Here is a 19670-nt window from a genome sequence, read left to right as displayed (position 1 = left end):
ACATGTAAAATATATGAAATTTCATTATACATAGGATTGTAAGAGTTAGTTTATTTTTAGTTGTGTTGATAATTTTAGTCAAAATTGAGTTACAGCTCAATCTGTAACAGACAGTATAATTTTTGATTTAAAAATGAATAAGCTTCTAATCACATGTCATAATTGTCCATCAATGCTTTCTTAGCATAAACTCACAAATACAACACATACTGTCACACATACTGAAACAATTATTAACAAAACTTCAAGTTACACTGATGTATTATTTACGAAATCATCATAGTTGATAAAATACAGACCTGTATGTGTTTATCTTAGTGTTTTGTTACAAAATTACATTTCATGGCTGCAAGTTTCTGATTATGTGTAATTAATGCATTCTTTTTCTCAGGAAGTGATGGTTTTCAAAAGAACCTTCTTTAAATTTCATTTATGTTTTAAACAGTAAACATTTTCTTCAGAACCTGGAATATCCTTCTTCTTTACTGTTCTCAGTATGAATCCTCATTTCAAATATATTGTGTTTATTTTGTATACTACTGATGGCCTAGTAAAGTTGTAGCTGAGGGATATTTAAATGTTCAATCATATTACTGTAAATAAAAGGGATTTCTATAAACAAAAAAAGACCTTCACCAAAATGAATTGTACAGATATGATGATTATATGATTGTACATTTTGGAAATATTTACCACAATGTATACACTTGAAATCCATGTCTGTGTATAGGTTAATTTCTTACTTTTTCACACTTACATATATAATTGAGATCAAAGGAACACTGTAAAAAGTCACCCTGTGACTAATGCTTTACCTGTGTTCATTTGTTACATGACTACAACTTGAGAAGAAAAAAAATAATGTGTTTGTTTCTGCAAAATTAGTAAACAAACCATAATTTCTTTCTGTATCTTTCAAGTTTTATTATAAAAGACAGGATAATACATATTTTTTCATTATAAATCAAATATAGTTGCAATCAAAAGAAGTGGGTATGTTCATTTTGACAATGAAGAACATATGTTGTATGTCTCTGAACTTAATACTCAGTAAAACAAAACTATCTGTTCATGCAGTTTACATAATAATAGAGAAAGCTAAATACATTCATAAAATTCTCAACATTTGATGGTACATTAGGAAGTTTTTTTTTTAGTTTCATTATACAAATATTATAAATTCAGGCTTACTTTTTGATAAATGAATACTAAGTAAATATAAGTTAATTGCCAAGTTCGCACAATTATTAACCTATTTGGTTTAAGATTTGAATTCAATCTCCCGGCTCTTTATAATGACCTGGTCTAATATAATGTATTATGATAGCAGAGTGAGAACCTGATATGTCAGGTAACAATCCTGTACTATCAGGCACATTATGCAAGCTATGTAAATACTGTAATTTAATGAAGGATGCTTACCATGAACTTTCTTGGGTGATAGATCTCAGAAGATGAGTGATGTAGTTTGTCAGAGTATTATTAGCAAAATAATTAATAAAACACTTGCTAGGTAATGTCTCATATGACTGATTCATGTTGAATAAGGAGTGGTGTTATAGATATCATTTTATGATGGCAGGCAAATTAGATCTGTTTGAGGGTTCTTCCTATTAAATTCATCAATATAAACTTTCAAATTTACAAATTAATGTTTATTTTTATCCCTTATTTGTTTATGTAATATTTCTTTTATGATGTAGACATTTACAAGAGACTTTATAACTATTTGTATTTCAGGTTTGTAAAATCTTCCATTAATTTTTCTTTAAGTTACAGGAATATACTAAAGTGTTAGGACAAGAGAATATTTTGTTATTCTTTCCATTTTTTATGGGGCTAATTCTTTAATGCCATTACAGAATGTAAATTTCAGCATTATAGTAGTGCTACAATTATACGTGTTAACAAATGAATGAGCCAGGGTGAGAATACTTATTTTACTTTAGAATTCCTACATTTGTATATCAATGGTGTGTCATGATGCTTTTATTTGAATTAACATACTGAACAAATTTAGGGTTTGAAATAACTATCGTGGTAGCCCATACAGTGTCTTAACTATAGAGATAGAAGTTATGAAGGAGTTAACATATGGTACTAGTATATGCTAGAAAAAATCAGTTTAATAGCACTCAACAAATAAACCTTGATAAAAACAGTGTTTAACACTGTTATAATTTGTTCTCATGACATGGCCCAAAAAAGCATAGAAAATTGCTAGTAGAGCAGAGAGTTTTGTAAAAACTCTATGTGATACTATTTTGGACTCTCCAACAAATTGCTGCAGACCTGAAATGCTCCCCAATCACTTAAGTATACTCTAGATTGTGAGACCAAAATAGGTAAATTTCAAAATAGAAAAGTAAGAGGCAGAACACCCAAACTTATTGATGTTGATGCCAAATATTTTGGTTTATTTGTGTCTTCAGGAAGAGTGCCAGTAATCTCAAGCATAAGATAAATGATCATGTAATAAGTGACAGAAAAGTGTTTAACTCAACAGTATCAAGAAGGCTCAACAAGAATGGAATATTTGGTCATGTAGAAGGCTGTAAAACCTTTACCTCATTTCCAGATATTGATAAAAAGTACAAAAACTGTATTGTTGATTACTGGAAAAGAATATTCTTGGTGGATAGTTCAAGTGTGAATTATTTGGTTTAAAGCATAGGTTGCATATCTGGTGGAAGAAAGGTGAAAGATACCTCAATGCATAGCACCTACCATGAAATATGGGGGAAGCAGTGTGATGGTTTGGGGTGATTTTCTGCTGACAGGAGATATTTCCAAATTAGATGGAATAATGGGTCACCACAAGTGCCATCAGATACTGATCTATCATGGTATATCTTGTGGTTTGCATATTATTGGAAAAGGATTCTACTACCAAGAAGATAATATCCCAAACAGTCATACAACTGATGCAAAAATTTCTTAACTAAAAAGGAAGCTGTTACAAATGATGCAGTGGCCCACATTGCTCCAGTCTAAAACCAGTTGAGTAGATCTGGGATTTGATAGATCAAAAACTTGACAAATCTAAAGGTACTTCCAAAGAAACTTTATGTTGGTGTATAAAGAAATTTGAAGTAAAATCCCAAAGTACACTTTGATTAAATATGTTCCAACAATGTTTGAAAGAGTATCTGCAGGTATTAGAGCAAAAGGAGACACTTCCACTGAATTTCTGTTGTACTATATATGAAGATTAATAACATTTTGATGTTTCATCTGTAATTTACCTTTGTTCTTTGAAAGGAGACTGAAAGATAATTTTTACTTTTTCCTAACAATTTTGCACAATGCTGTAGTCCTGCAGTTTATACACTGGTGGATTTCTCTCATAAATCATAAATATTTCATCTGTGTATCCAGGCATATATCCTTTTATACACTGATGCTTCACTTTGCTAAGCATACGTACTTGCATACTTTAAGTTGAAATTTTACTTTGGTGGATTTTTTGTAAAGTGTATTCTATACCACAGTCTGGTTATAGTAATTAGCACCCATTGGTTGTGTCTTAATACTGCAATGACATTAATGATCATAAGCACTGACTAGATGTTTCAGCACACTGATATATTTATAAGTTACATTATGGGTAAAGTAGCACCATTTTGTAGTTTTAAGAGTGTGATTAAGTCTATTTATTACAGTTGCTTTTATTTTGTTACATCTAGTAAAGAAATGATTATTTTGTTCCTTGATATAGGATTGAAACAGATGATTAGTAAATTTTGTTCCAATGTTGGTTTTAAGTTTCCAAGGTTCTTGATCATGTTTTGAAATCAGTGTGAAATATTTTACAACGGTTGTGCTGTTCTTATCCTGGAGTGGAATAATTCTTGGATATTTAGAAAACACTTTTATACATGTGAGTAAGTACTTAAACTGACTGTTATATTGATTTAGGTTAGAGAGGTACACCAAATCAACCTGCCATTGTTCATCAATCCCTGAAAGAACAACTGATTATTTTTTTTTAAACTTGTATCTTATTGGTTTATGTAGAGTGTTTTTATTTGATAATTCTTTGAATTCTTTATCTTGGAGAAAACATAAATGGTTATTTGAAACATGAGTTACATCCAACACATCTTATTTCACCACATTGATGAAACTCTAGTTTATGTTTTTTTTCTATGTGTAATAATAAAATCACTTCTACATTGATAAACTTTTTCATATGAAGGTACTGTTTGTTTTACACCCTTTGTTTCATGTCTGTTGTAACAGTCTGCCAATTTGCTAAATCTGTTACACTCACTACAAAATATGGATTGACCTTTAGGATATCTAGTATTGTAATAAACATTAGAATAACTTGAACAATGGTGTTTATTTAAAGTATTAAATCCTTTGTCATGATACGAACAATAATATCTTACTCTGAGGAAACCTTTCATTGATGTGATAGCATTCAAATGATGGCCATGGTACCATAGGAAATTTTTTTGAGACATAAAGGGCCTTTATAAATTACATGGTTGAAATTCTTCAAACAATATATATTGAATGTTTAAATAACATGCAAATTTAGAATTTCCTTATATTCCACATTGTCCTTTTGGGACATTAGATGAAGCATGTAAGCCTTTGGCCATGTGTGTAAGTAGCAGTTTTTGTTGATCTTAGATATATCTATAATTTAAATCATTTTTAAGCAGTGCTAAGGGTAGTACTATAGCCTTAGCGGAGCAGGGGTTATTGATTATTTATATCAACAACTGATTGTTTTTTTTAACTTAGTTAAGACCAGAATTTGATAGTTTATAATCCCAGCATTGTAACTTTAATTTTGCAAGTTATCTAAAGGTATGTCTTTTTTTTACTTTGACTGACTTTTTCAATTTTGGTTAAACTCATTTAAAATGAAAACAAATCTTTATTTTGCAAACAAGTACTTACTGTTTATCCTAATGATTTGAATAAACACATATCATAACTTTATTTTTGTTCTTTAGGTGATTTGTTGTTTTGTCCAGTATAGTTTCAATATTTTTACTAAGTGTGTCCACAAGTTTGTGAGTCTATATGATTTATAATTAAACGATGTATTTTACATTGTAGCAGTTGTTTTATACTTTTTAAATTTTATAATGACTGACTTTCTAACACTACAATATCCATCTTACTTCCAGAGATGTTTGGCAGAAACCTGTAAAAGACAGATAATCTTATCAATGAATATAATTTTGTAAATGAAATAAGATTCAGATATGTGAATTATGTCTAAGCATTGAAAACTTACCTCTCCTTCCTCATTAGATGAGTGTTTGACTCTTCAGGAAGTTTGCATGTGTGTATCACAAAGAGTCTGTAAAAAAAAAGAAGTAAATAAGATCACTTTGTCTGTACTGTAGAAAATTGCATTAATCAGTGTAAATGATAGGAAAACAATGTACAGTTATCAGAGCTCAAGGTATTCAATTTCTTCAACTTTTAAAGGCCACAGATGGAAGGAAATTCTGCATAATTACAGACACCCATTTCTCTCTAATTCATTTAGATTATCACAGCTGATGAATAATGGGGTTATATCCTACATAAATATAAGTACAAGTTATCAGTATCAAAAGAGAAATCAAAAGTGTACTTGTTTTATTTAGTTTAGAAATATATTCAAAACATTCATCAGTTGTGTTGCCCATCATTACCACTAGTAAAACTATAAGATTCAGTAACTGTATGATATTAAATTCAAAGTGAAAATAAACTGATTTGACTGCCTTTTGTATATGGATGAGTGATCACATATTTGATTATGTATTGTGAAATACATTTGGTCAATTCAGAACTGGCCTTTGTTCATTAGTCACATGTGTCAGTGACCTATTCTATTACTTTTATTTATTCTATTAATAATTTATTATATTAATTTTATTTATATGGTAGTATATAGGACTCTGATGAAACATGAGCTTTGTATAAGATGATCACAGAACACTGTTTTGTAATTTATGATCTGTCTATATAGTAAATTAAATGATAAACTTTAGTTGAAAGTCAGCTATGTTCATTTGTATTTTTGGAGAACTGCTAAATTTAAGTGTACATAAAGTTTTGAAAGGTGTAGGAATGAACACAATGTTTTTATCAATACTACTAATGGACAAAGGTCAAAACTTGTCATTGACTTGCAAGTTGAAATATTTTACAGCCTGACACTGTATGTGTGACCACATGATGATCTAATAAACAGTGTCTTAATGTTACAGTCTCAAAGATTCTATGAAGTTTTAATATTTAAGGGAATGGATGGATAAAGAGAAAGTCATTCATTTATTAGTTTTAGTTTTAGCATAATGAAATCATTTGAGGAATATTATAACATGCACCTTATGTGGGTGTCTTTATATATGTATATATTTATAAAGGAAGCAGTATGTTAGATTATATAGATAATTAAGTAATCATTTTTATCAGGACAAAAGGTATGTAAAGTAAATTATTAGTTATGATAACTGCCTCAAAATGTAGTTTGTAGACTTTGATTGTTTATACTTTGTGGTGGATCAAGAAATTCTGTAAGTCATAGGTGAGAATGATAAAATAATTTGCAAAGGAAAACCTAAATATGAAAACTACCATTGGCATTTTAAAATCTAGACAACCAGGTGTTTTGCAAATCATTGGTTAATTATTAACAATCAACATGACTTCCCTTGTTGTTCCAGACAACCAATAGGTCCTGCATGTCTGTGGTTAAGTAACGACAACCAGCATGACACCATTTATTGTAATAGACAATCAAGAGATTTTGTAGTTCTGTGGTTAATTATCAGCAACCAACATGACTTCTGTTGTTGTCTTAGACAGTTGATAGATTCTGTAAGTATATGGTTAAGCAATAACAACCAACATGGCTGCCCTTATTATTCTAAAATATAGAGAACCAAGGTTCTGAAGGTCTATGGTTAAGTAGTAACAACCAACATGGTTCCCCTTATTGTTCTAAAATATAGAGAATCAAGGTTCTGCAATTCAGTGGTTAAGTATCAAGAACCAACATGACCAGCTTTATTATTCTAACTACCAAGAGATTCTGTGAGTCAGTGGTTGGTTATTAACAGTCAACATAGCCTTTTTGGTTGCTTTAGACAATCAGGGGATTCTGTGTTTTAATGTTTATGTATTAACAAACAACAATACTGCTTTTATTGCTGTAGTCAATCAAGATGTTCTGCAAATTATTGAAGTATCAGTAATCATCATGGCTGCCCTAATTGTTCTGGACTCTGCAAGGCAGTGATTAAGTATCAACAACCAGCGTGCCTTTTTTATCATTCTAGTCAATCAAAAGGTTCTGGGAGGCATTGTTTAAGTATGGATACATGTAAGCAACATAGTTGCCCATATTATTTTAGACAATAGAGAGGAATTTTTGAAGCAGAATTAATGTTAGCAAAAGAAAAAAAGGAGCTAAAGAATATATCATCCATTACAAACAAAGTTAGATGATCAAAGTACCATTTTTTCTCATGCTGTTGCTTGAACATGACTTCTTGTGCCATTAAATACCCACAGCTTGATTGTTTCTCAGTACACAGCTGTTTTTATACTTTTAACTTTCTAGTTAACAACTTTGTGAGGACATGGCCAAACATATTCAAATATGTAAATTATCTTAAATTATCTCTCCAGCTATCAATCTCGCAGGAAAAGAAGACTGATGATCAGTTCCTGTTTGTTTTCTCTTTCAGATATGTGTATGAGTGTTTTTTGTTTGTTTGTTTTTATTTTAGATTTTAGGGAGAGATAATGTTTCAGTGTCGATCTTTTAAAAGACTAAATCTAAATTTTAAAGAGTGAAAAATTTTCAGTTTCAGTCACTAACTCTTTATAAAAAGTAAAACTGTGAGCTTTATGGTTGTTTCTATAACAATCTTAATGATGAGAGTCGAGCGAGTCCATAAACTTCAATCTCTCAGCCAACAATTTTTAATACTAGGGCATATGTATAGGCACTTTGGCAGGACTGAAATCTGTACTCGTGAGTGAGTGTGATGTGGTAGGGCTAATTGAAATTGATGCCTGGGCTTAGGCTCATATGGGTCTGAGTTTAGCTCTACCCTTCGTCTGATGACTTTGTTTATGTCTACTTAGATAAAGGATATCATTTCTTGGTGTAACAAAAGTGCTTGTCACATACAGTCTTTTCTCCAAGTGAAGTATCTTGTTTAATATAAACTGCACAGTAAGGTTGTTAATTTCTCTGAACAAGCAGAACTTTAAAAATGATTAGCACAACAACCTATTCTGAAAACCAGGATATGGCTCTTAGTTCCCATTACTCAGCTTGATCATTTGGCTGGACTGAAACTGTTACTGCTCTCTAATCTTCATTTGTACAAAGTATTTATTTATTTTGATCACAATTGTGATGATGTGAGGTTTTATTATCAGTTGTTATAATCTGTGGCACTGTCTAGAACTTTTTATTATTTATTTACAGCTAATATAGTGTATGAAACTTAGAAGAAACCATGGCCAGAACACCTTCAGAAAGAATTTGCCATGAAACAAACTTAGTTTTTATAGAAGCTTATTTAACAAATATTTCTTGCCTTGGATGATCCTTTATTATAAGTCACCCTAACTTTGTATTTTTTTCAAACATTTTGTTCTTCAAATAAACCTCTTTTAGTGGTGAGTTTTGTTTCATTTTTACTGTAGAAACATCAACCTAATTGATGGAGAGGATTTTGGTTTTTGAATTAGTGCAAGCCATTCTTTTAAAGGACATAGCTAATCCACTGAATCTTGTCTGCCTTCCGTAAACACTTTAAATGGCAATGCCAACCAACCAAATTTAGTCCACCTACTTTCAGCCTTTTAAATGATATAAAAGAAAAAAATATTTCTTTCAATAACTGCTACGAATAATTTCATACATGGTTTTAAATGACATAGCCATCCCACTGAATCTCATCTGTTTTCTATCAGTCTTTTATATGTTGTAGCCAGCTCACTAAATCTTTTCTCACCTTCTACCCCTTTGAACAGCATAGAGAATTCCTCAGTCTTATCTGCATACTGTCAATCCCTTAAATGCACAGACAATTCATGAATCTTTTCTGCCTATTGTCAACTCTTTAAATAATATACACAGTTTTTGAATCTTGTCCTTCTACTCTTTAAACTATATTGTCAAACCATTGACTTTTGTCTGTCTACTGTCAACCCTTTAAATGACATAGACAGTTTCCAAATCTTATTTGCTTTCTGTCAGCACTTTAAATGGTGCAACTGCTTCACTGAAATTTGTTTGCCTTCTTTTGACCCTTTAAATGGCATAATCAACATACTAAATATTGTTTGCCTGCTGTCAACCCTTGAAATGTATATGCAGTTTTGAATCTTGTCTACCGACTACTGTCAATCCTTTAACCTTTAAACGGCAGCTATTATCAGTTGATGCTGCTACCTACAACATGCCTGCTGTTTAAGGGTTAAATAGTATAGCCAACACACTGAATACTTTCTGCCTTCTTTCAATGCTGTAAATGACATACTGTCAACTCTTTAAATGGTGTAGCAAACCTACTAAATCTTGTCAGCCCACTGACAGCCCATTAATATTTCAAATGACTTAAACAGTTCCTGAATCTTGTTCACCTGTTATCAACCATTTAAATGATATAGGTAATTCTAAAATTTTGTGTACCTTTTCTCAATCCTTTAAACAACATAGAGAACCCACTAAATCTTGTCTGCATTCTATCAATCTTTCAGTCGATATAGGCAGTTTCTGAGTCTTGTCTGCATTCTCCCAGTCCTATATTAAACTTTTGGGAGAGTATAGTTATAAGAGTACTGTAGATTGATTAATGTTTGTAATATGTACATTATTTATTTAATTACCTAATAAGTATCTTACTTCAGAGTTAAATAGATAAATGTATGGAACTTACTAGCTGTTGTTAAATAACTAATTTTTATATTAATGTGATGAAGACCATCTTGTAACATATGTATATTTTCTCTGGATAGAAGGCAACATTAGCAGAGAAAGAAGTGTCTACATTGAAGGAAAGACTGGCAGCTGCTAAACAGTCTCTTCAATTAGTTGAACAGATCCAGAAAGCTCCAGATATGGAGGATGCTGTTGAGGTAATTAGCCGATCATCTCTAGAGGTTGAACTAGCTGCTAAAGAAAAAGAGGTAATTAGCACTATTAGGTGGCATTGTATTTCATGGAGTTAATCTCACTTTACATAACAGTTTAAAGCAGTACTTGTTTACAAGAGTATGGAAAACTTTACAGAATTTTTTGCCACATAAAGACTAGTCTTTTCATTTTTTCTTAAATGTGTTTAAACTGTTCTGTTAATAATGATTTTACATAATCCATTTAACCTGAATGTGTTAATATGAATAAGTATTGTGGGTTGCTTGATGGGATAGTAGTAGACAGATTTAGAACCAAATTCTGAGTTTCGATTCTCCACAGCAGACACAAAAGGTAGCCTAGTGTGGTTTTCTCTAAAACAGTGTTGTAGAAGGTGGCTTTGTCTAGTAGCTCTCTGTAAAATGTCAAAGTTGAATATGCAGTTGTAATGCATTTCTGGAGAATTTATGGGTTTAGTAAAAATGAATTTTATATTATGTTACAAAAAATCAGTAAGTAGTATCATAGAATCATTATGATCCCCAGTAAGGTCACAAAATTCTTCATTAAAGTAGAAGATTTTCCTCAAAAAGTCACAATTCTCCAGTATTCTAGAGTTTGTTCACAGGAAGTTTCACATTATTGTCCAGCACCTCTAAAGATAGTTTACAGTGTTTTCTTAAATAGTGTCATATTATTGTCCAGTACATCAGAAGACAATTCTCCAGAAGTACCACAGAATAGTCAACCATACTAGAGAAAGTTCAGATAGCTTTTAAGATGTATCACTTTATTGTCTACAGTGCTAGAAGATAGTTTTCAGGATGTGTTATGGTATCATTTACTATTCTAGAAAGAAGTCCAGCACAGTAGAAGATAGTTTTGAGGAAGTTAATAAAATATCTTCTATTACATTAGAAGTGTAGTACATGTGAAGATTGTTCTCTTGCACTTGAAACTTAGAATTCTGTGATTTTTTATCTGAATAAAATTGAGATACTTTTGTTAAAGTGGAAATCTTGTAGTCTATTTCCTAGCTGAATAAGAAAATATTGTTTGAGAAAAAAAAATTGACAAGATATTTTGAAAGAAATATTATTTTTATCTTTACCACTGAAGTATGTTTAGCATTCATATCTTGATTATGAAGTTCATTCATGCTCTACCTTTTAATTATTTTGACAGATTTCCCAGCTTATGAATGACATACAGAGTTTGCAGTCTACTGTCAGTAACTTGAAACAAGCTAGTGCCTCACAAGTGAGTAATTTTTTTGATACCACCTTACATCTCCATCACTTTAACCAAGTGAAAATTATTTCTGTAGAAAATAAAATAATGAACTGAAATTTGAAAATGTACAATTAAATTATTTCAAATAAAAATATAAGAATACAGAATTGATACCTGACTGAGAAACTAACCTACTGTGTGTGATAATAAGTTTTTGAAACATCTGCAGATTGCTTATCTTGAAGAATTATTAGTTGATAAAAATCAGACCATTCATGAACTAGAAGAAAAGCTTACTCAGCAGAAAGATTATAAAGAAATCAAGAAAGAACTGAGGTAGTGAACATTTTTTCTTGTGGCTTACTTTATAATATTAATTTTGAAAAGAAATGCTTAATTTGTTTGACTTTTATTTTTCATTTCCTGAGTTACTGATTATTGTTGACAGGAGGATCTACGGTGTTTATATCAGTTTTCCTAATAAGTATTGGTGTTTCATTAAGTTTGTGATGAAATTTAAATATTCAGTTCCATTGTTATTACTAATGAATAATAGTATCTAATGTGTCCTTAAATTTCTGATTAAAGTTTAGTATTTCATTCTGTTAGTAAAAATAATGAACACTTGTGCCTGTTGTGGCTTAACATTTCTGGTTGAAGTTTGGTATTCACTTCTGATGTTAGTAGTAAGGGACACACTAGCATCTAGTGTATCCTTAAATTTCTGATTAAAGTTTAGCATTCAATCCTAATCGTATTAGTAATAAGTACTAGTGGGTCCTTACATTTTGCTATTCAGTTCCAATATTACTAGAAATGAACAATAGTGTCTAGTTTGTCCATAAATTGTAATCAGAAATCAGTATTTAGTTCCAGTGTCAGCAGTAATGAATACTGGTGTCTAACATGCTTTTAAATTGGACATTACAAGTTCATATTCAATTTCAGTATGGTGAATATGGTGTTTAATTCTCAATCTGTGGGATCACATGATCAAAACCTGTTGCTTATCCTGCTCACCCTTTCAGCTGTGGATGTGTTATAAGGTGACAACCAATCACACTAATTGTTATAAAAATAGTCCAAGAATTGGTGTAGATTAGCTGTTTCCCTCTATTCTATCATTTCAAAATTAGGTACTGGTGGCATAAGTATCTCTCGAGTAACTTTGCATGATTACTAGTTAACAAACAAATGATTCTGATGTAACCACAAATAAATACTAGTTTAACATGTTCTTAAATTTGTGGTTAATTTAGCAGTAGAGGGTTGTAGGCAAGTTAAGCATTTGTTTAATAAAAGTTTAAACATAGTAGACCTTTGGACTTTTAAAAAACATCTGGATTGCTGTTTAACATCCTTCCCCTGGACAAACCCTTCTGTCACATTAGCAATGATGAATAATGTGTGCCCATTTTTGTTTAAACTTTGTTCTATAATTAAGAGTAGTTGAAACATCTTTAACTTACTGTCTGCAGCATCTTAAAGTCTATGGAATTTCCTAACAATGGAAATGTTGAAGAAGATAATGGTATCACCACATCAGGGTCTGACTCTATTCCAAAGCCTCTTGAAGTTCAGCTTTTGGAGAAAAACAAAACCTTGCAGTTCGAGAACACTGCTCTGAAAATAGCTAATACTGACTTGTCTGGTAGGGGGAAAAAAATAAAAAAATTAGTGATTGTTTTCATATTGTTAAAGTATGTCTTTACTAGGAATGCAGTATTTTCATTTCTTTATGATGTTAAATGAACATTTATCAATATTCAGTGAAATGTTAAATTCTAATTTCGTCTCTTTCTATGTTTTACACACCTAATTCATGATATAGAGCAGTGTATGTGTCTGTTATATTATTGTTCTTTATCATATTTACAAAGTTTTTTTTGCTGACAGAAATATAAAGTTTGTCATTTGGAAAGACAGTGACTCTTGTTTTTCACTTGTTTTGTCAGTAATTAAAGTTTATGGAGCTTCACATTTTATTCTTACACTGTAGATTGGTTATTTTTTAATGTATTTTTCAAAGCTGGTGATTGAAATAATAGACACTATTTAAAATCTTCATCATAAGTGAAGCTTGTTATATTGACTAGATCCAAAAGAAGCAGTCTTAAGTTATATTTTGAATTATAGGCATAATAAAACACTCAAGAGGTGAAAATAAAGTATTATGACAACTCAAATTCAAGACAGAATGTTTGTCTTTTATTTTTCCATTTTGCTTGCTACTCAGAGTAATGGAGTATTATGTTGAACAGAAAATGAAACTTTAAATGATTTATATTAACAATATTTTAAATTTTTACACAGTTCTTCATGTTTTGTATGTGCAGTGTTTTTAATAGCAAAAGTCTTCAGTTGTTTCTAACTATGACTGTGTATCAACACTATCTGTTCAGTGAATACAGTGATGTTATCCAGTGTGAATTCCTTGCATTACTAAGAACTACACATTTGATTTTACACCTAAAAGATAGGTGTTGCATCATTTTACACTAAAAGGACATTCAAGAAAGGTGTTGGAAGCTACCCTGTAGTAAATTACCCTTGATATTAATATCACCACATGAAAGATTCTTTTCTTAGTTTATCAAATTTTCTCTGTCTTTGATAGAGCATTTCACTTTTGACCCAGACCTGTCCATGATTTGGCTCTTTCTGCACCTTTCTTGCAGGTCCCCTCTCTCATCAGGGAAATCAACTTCCACTTCAAACTGTTGAGAAATTTGACTCTCTCTTAGGTGAGAAAATTGTATCTACTTATACAAATATACTGAAAAAAGAAGATCAGAGTAGTCCCCTACCTGTGGCCACCCTAAACCAGGATGTGTGTCCCTCAGTTGCACATCAGTCCCTGAATGACACAAAACTGAGTGAACTTCCAAAATATAGAGATTCTTGTGATTATGTAATCTTAGACAAACTTCAAGAGTGCCTGAGTCAATGTTTGGAAAAATATGCAGCTGAAACACTGAACACATTATACATTGCTCGGTGCGTGAGGGAACTGTTGAGTGCACATAATATTGGGCAACGCATTTTTGCCAAGTTTGTGCTTGGCCTTTCACAAGGTACTGTAAGTGAACTACTTTCTAAACCAAAACCATGGGAAAAACTGACTGAAAAAGGAAGAGAATCTTACAGGAAAATGCATGCATGGACTTCAGATAACACCTGCATTTATATGCTGAAAGCTTTAATGCCCAAAAAAGGTGGGTTTTTGAACAATTTTTTTACTTTATGTGTTTGTGTATGTATATATATAAATATAAAAGATTCATATTTTGTGATATTTTTATATAAAAATTTCTTTTTCATAAGTAATTGTGTAAGGGTTTTTACCAGTCAAACTTGGCAGTATTGCCAAAACAGTGCTTATAATATTATTTGACTTAAACCCTTTACTTTTTATTATTAAAGGTTAGGTTATCAAGTAAGGTAGTATCATAAATGGCTTTAGTCTTCTTAGTCATTGTTGATATTACAGCCTAAAACTTGTAGGATAACATTTGGGTGATTATTGTTTTTCAGTTGTTTAGTTGTAATGTTATGTATAATCATGTAAGAGGTCAGTGGTCATTAAAATGGTTTATTGGTTAATTTTCTCCACAGTGATTATCATCATAGTTGTTAATTCTGTAAGAAATGTGTGGTGCTCACCAATGTGATACAAAAAAACACATTGGGTAAGAAGTATAAATCACATTGTAAGAACTCAAAAACATTCAGATGAAGAGGTTTTTGTTTCAAAAAAGTTTGAGTTTTGGGTTTTTGAATACCAGGTATAGATTAATTGTTCTATTCATTGTTTAGTGAAATCTGAAAATGAAATTTATTAAAATAATTCAGAATAAAATATATTTACTAGCACCCCCATTTAAAGTGATTAATGCTTTCCTGAAATATACTTTGCCAAATGAAAATGTAGTCATACTAAACAAAAATCAGTTTCCTATAGCAATATGTTATAATGAGGAATGCTTTCCTGACCAAAACTTTTCAAGATGTAGAAATTTTCAAACATATTTTAGAGTATTAATTAGATACATTAAAGAAGATAAACATTCATGCATTGTTTTTCTTCAGACCTTACACTGATTGTTTTATTTCAAAGCAGTTTTTTTTTCTAATAACTATTATTCACTGTTATCACTTTACATTAGATATCATTTATTAAATGAATTTGATTTTTTTATATTTACTCTCATCACAAGCCTAGGTTTCAATCTAAAATCTCCCTCAGCATTAGTTCAGGTAGAAGGCTAAGCCTATTGTTTTGTTGCTTTAAACCCAGGTGCGTGCTTTTCTTCAGGAGGAATGAAAGTGGTGTCAAATAATTTTTTTCCATTTTCATTAGCAACAAAGACATGATAAATACAGAGTTTGTCATTAATAACCTTTAAAGATAAACTGTGTATATTGAACATCTCACACATGCATTGGAGAATCCCATTTTCTGTTTCAAAACCTTGCTAGTTAAGTTGAAAATTTCTATCACAGCTGTTTGCATTAGTAGAAGTTTCCTAATATGTTACTTTGTAATGTTATAACTATACTTGATAATTAATGTTAAATTATTCAACTGGAAAAATTCGTAAAAGAATAAAAACTATGGGAATGGAACTTGAACCCGAAATTTCTAGTTAGCAAGAATAGTGCTATAATCACCAAGTTACCCAAGAGTACATGTGATCTCTCCAAATGGCCTTGTTAGTTAGATGTCCTGGGTTCAAGTTATGGTCCAGAAGTCTATCTTCACTTTTGAGTTTTTCCAGTTAAAAATGTAATATTAATATTATGATAAGACAGTATTACTATTTTATGGTATTCTTACTCAACCTAACAGCATTAAAAGACCAGTGGTTATAATTTAAGAATTTTTACAAATTCATTGACTGTTCAGAGGCTATATATTTATTTCATATTGAAATGTGACAACAGCAGTTTATTTAAGCTTTATTTTGTAATTTTGGAAGATAATATGCAGAAGTAAATATCAGAATATTTATTCCCTATTTAAACTATAAAATGTTTTTTTCTTTTACTGGTGGTTTTAGTAAACTTGTTGGAAACTAAACAACACTAATCTTTTAAGATTTTATTACAGTTAACAATAACACTGTTTTCCGAAATCAGCTATTTTTTTAAGAATATGTTGGTAGTGTTCTGGTTTATTTTATCTACATCCATGACAAGAGACTTATCAGCTGTTGGTCAGATGTTGTGCAGTTTTTTTTCCTTTAATTTTATTGCATGTATTTCAAACTTTTTTGCACATAAAGGCTAAACCACACCTTACATATTGCTCACAGACACCAGAACATAAATTTGTAGCTGATACATGTAACAAAATTTAGGTTCACAGACTCTAGTTAAAGTAATGGACTATTGTTTTTTTATTCTGGCAACATTTGGATCCATTTTCTGAACTGAAGTCCAACAGTATTCTTCTATTGTCTGTCTATATGTGTGTATAAACATGTTAAAATAGTGTTGAATTTTAAGCTTATAAAGACATAAGTGCAAGAACTAGATGTTTGCATTATTATATAGTTATTATTGATGTTAAGTCTTGGAACTTTTCTTTTTTATTTCAATTGTATTGTGCAGTTTCATTAAACAATATATTTTCCCTCACAACCAATAAGAGTGCTTCTGTATTTGAAGAGGTACAGACTGCTCAGTATGGTAACTTTGTTTTAGAAAACTGTCATTCAGTCCTTTGCATTTGTTTTTAAAATTTTTTAACATCACAAAAGCATGCATAGAAAACTATCAGATAACTGAAGTAGAAGATTGTTGATAAAGTCACAGTTTCTGCTTAGTTACAATGGTTGACAGAGGCACTAATTTATGGTAAAGCTATTTCTACTTCTTTGCTAATAAGTAAAGATTATACAAACATATCAAACCTGAAGAGCAAGTGCCAGAATCTTGATCAACCTAAATGTAATCTGGATGTTGTTTTCCTTGTTTTTTTTTTTTGTAGATTCATTTCATTTTGCTGTTTATATATTTAGATTTTTAACATATTAGATTGTGGGTATTTTTGTTTCAGTGTTTTGAGGGAATAAATAACAGATGGCTTTTAATTATGATAAATGCATTATAATGCATGTTGATATCACAATATGAATTATAAGTATAATTCTACTGGGAATAACATTAACAGTATTGTGGAAGAAAAATATATTGTTTTTTCTAGTTAATCAATTTCTTAACCCATTCAAGCAATTTTACGAGTAGCAGGACAAATGTGGTTTTAAGTTCTGTGAACAGAAATAGTGAATGCAAGTCTAAAACACTATAATGTTATTGTATAGGTCACTGGTTAGGTCACATTTGGTCACATATTGTGTTCAGTCTTGGGCTCCTTGTCTCAAAAAGAACATTGAATTGTTGGAGAAGGATGAAAAGAGGACTACTAGAATGATACCTTGGATAAAAAGGCTATCATATGAGGATAGGTTAGAACCCCTGAACTTGTTTTCTTTTGAAAAAAGAAGTTAGAGAGGATCTTATTGAGGTGTTTAAGGTTTCTAAGGGAACTTAAAGTGTTGATACGTAACACTGTGTTACAAAATTGTTACTTTTTCTTGTTCCTGTGCAGAAAGTGTTATTTCTCAATTGCTTATGTCTAAAGTAAATGGAAAATACTTATTTTTCTCTCCAAACTCTGCTTGCTTTTGTGACCTGGGTAATGAAGTTTTCAAATTTACCCATTTTCCAGAACATTCCAGGTAGATTCAGTGCTGAGTAGCTGATAGAGAAATTTTTTGAACTTACGAGATTTTTCAAGAACTTTCTAGAATGTTGTGGAATTTACAAGAAATTTCTAGAACTTTCCATAGTAATATATATATATATATATATATATACACACAGGGGCTCACCACTCACCACTTCTATTTAGTGCTAGCTGTCTAACTGAATACATAGACTTATCTGATTTGATCAGAAATGGCATGAAGAAGCTGTAAGCATTCTCCAGATACATTCTGCTATGTATGTGGCTAATTGATCAAGACAAGAGCAAAAAAGTATTCTGTGACAGCATCTGCCTTGAAGTATGATGAGTATGGCTGGGAGATTATTGGAGACTTCAGAATGGCAGTATTTCTTATGGGTCACCAAGGAGGCTTTACCAAGTTTCCGTGTTATCTTTGCCTTTTGGACAGCAGGGGCACTGCAGTGCACTACAACAGGAAGCACTGGTCACAATGGACTGAGTTCTCTGTGAGGAGGCACAATGTCAAGTGTGAGCCACTAGTGGACCTCCAGAAGGTGGTGTTTCCACCATTGCACATAAAATTGGGTCTTATGAAAGAATTTGTCACAGCTCTTGATGAGGAATCTGCAGCCTTTATATACCTTTGAGACTTCTTGCCTAAGCTGCCTGAGGCAAAGGTCAAAGCTGCTGCCTTTGTTGGATCACAAATAAAGAAGATCCTGGAGTGCACAGAATTCCCCAAGATGCTCAGTAGGAAGGAAAAAAAGCTTGGGTCAGCTTTGTCACAGTGGTTTGGGGTTTCTTGGGCAGTAACCAAGATATACTAAACTTTTAATGCCACTACCAAGGAGCGTATAACAAAAACATGGTGGGAGATTATATTTGGGCACTGATACGTGAAAATTATTTACATTACAGTCGCAAATCTTGAAAAACTACTCACTTCTAAACATTTTTGTATAACTTTAGTAATAAATACATGTAAATCTCGATTTATATGTTGTTTTATTCAGACCTTATGTAAATGAAAATGTACAAATTTGGCCATTTTTACACAGAAAATAGGTTAATTTCTGAATTTCATTATCCAGGACACAAAAGCAAAGTTTGAAGGGAATAATGGCTATTTTCTGTACTTTTACAACATAAGCAATTAAGAAATAACACATACTCTCCAGAAACAAAATTTGTGTTACATAGTGTAATCTGATTTCATATTAAATGGAGAGAATAGTAAGATTAGGGGACACAAGTATAAATGTTTGTAGGAAAGAAGTCATCTTCAGCTAAAACAACTATATTTTTTAACAAGGTAGTTGGCCTCTGAAATGGGTTGCCTTCAGATGTGGTGGATGAGCTTAATACATACTTAATTTTAACTTAAGAAACATACCTTTGGAATATTTTTAGCACCCTTGGTATAGAAAGGTCTGACTTCCTGAATTCTTGAAATAGGAATGAAAGAGCAGACCATGTACTCACTCATACATTCTTGCATTCATAGACAACATTTTTGTACTTTAAGTAATCTTGTTATGGACACGGTCTTTGATTCTGTAAAGTTATATAAAAGTCTTTGAAACTAAT

General features: G+C 31.2%; 1 protein-coding gene across 1 annotated transcript in view; it reads left to right on the top strand.

Moving 5' to 3' along the window:
* LOC143245577 (homeobox protein cut-like 1) overlaps positions 1–19670 on the top strand; it is a 208135-nt gene that overhangs the window by 150047 nt on the left and 38418 nt on the right. The window contains exons 9-13 of the mRNA XM_076491935.1: positions 10000–10170; positions 11303–11377; positions 11580–11686; positions 12829–13001; positions 14029–14565. Of these exons, the coding sequence (XP_076348050.1) occupies positions 10000–10170; positions 11303–11377; positions 11580–11686; positions 12829–13001; positions 14029–14565 (1063 nt within the window). The remainder of the gene's footprint in view (positions 1–9999; positions 10171–11302; positions 11378–11579; positions 11687–12828; positions 13002–14028; positions 14566–19670) is intronic.

The sequence above is a fragment of the Tachypleus tridentatus genome, chromosome 2, assembly GCF_004210375.1.
Source record: "Tachypleus tridentatus isolate NWPU-2018 chromosome 2, ASM421037v1, whole genome shotgun sequence".
In the NCBI taxonomy this organism is placed as follows: domain Eukaryota; kingdom Metazoa; phylum Arthropoda; class Merostomata; order Xiphosura; family Limulidae; genus Tachypleus; species Tachypleus tridentatus.
This window is presented reverse-complemented; position numbering and strand designations above follow the sequence as displayed.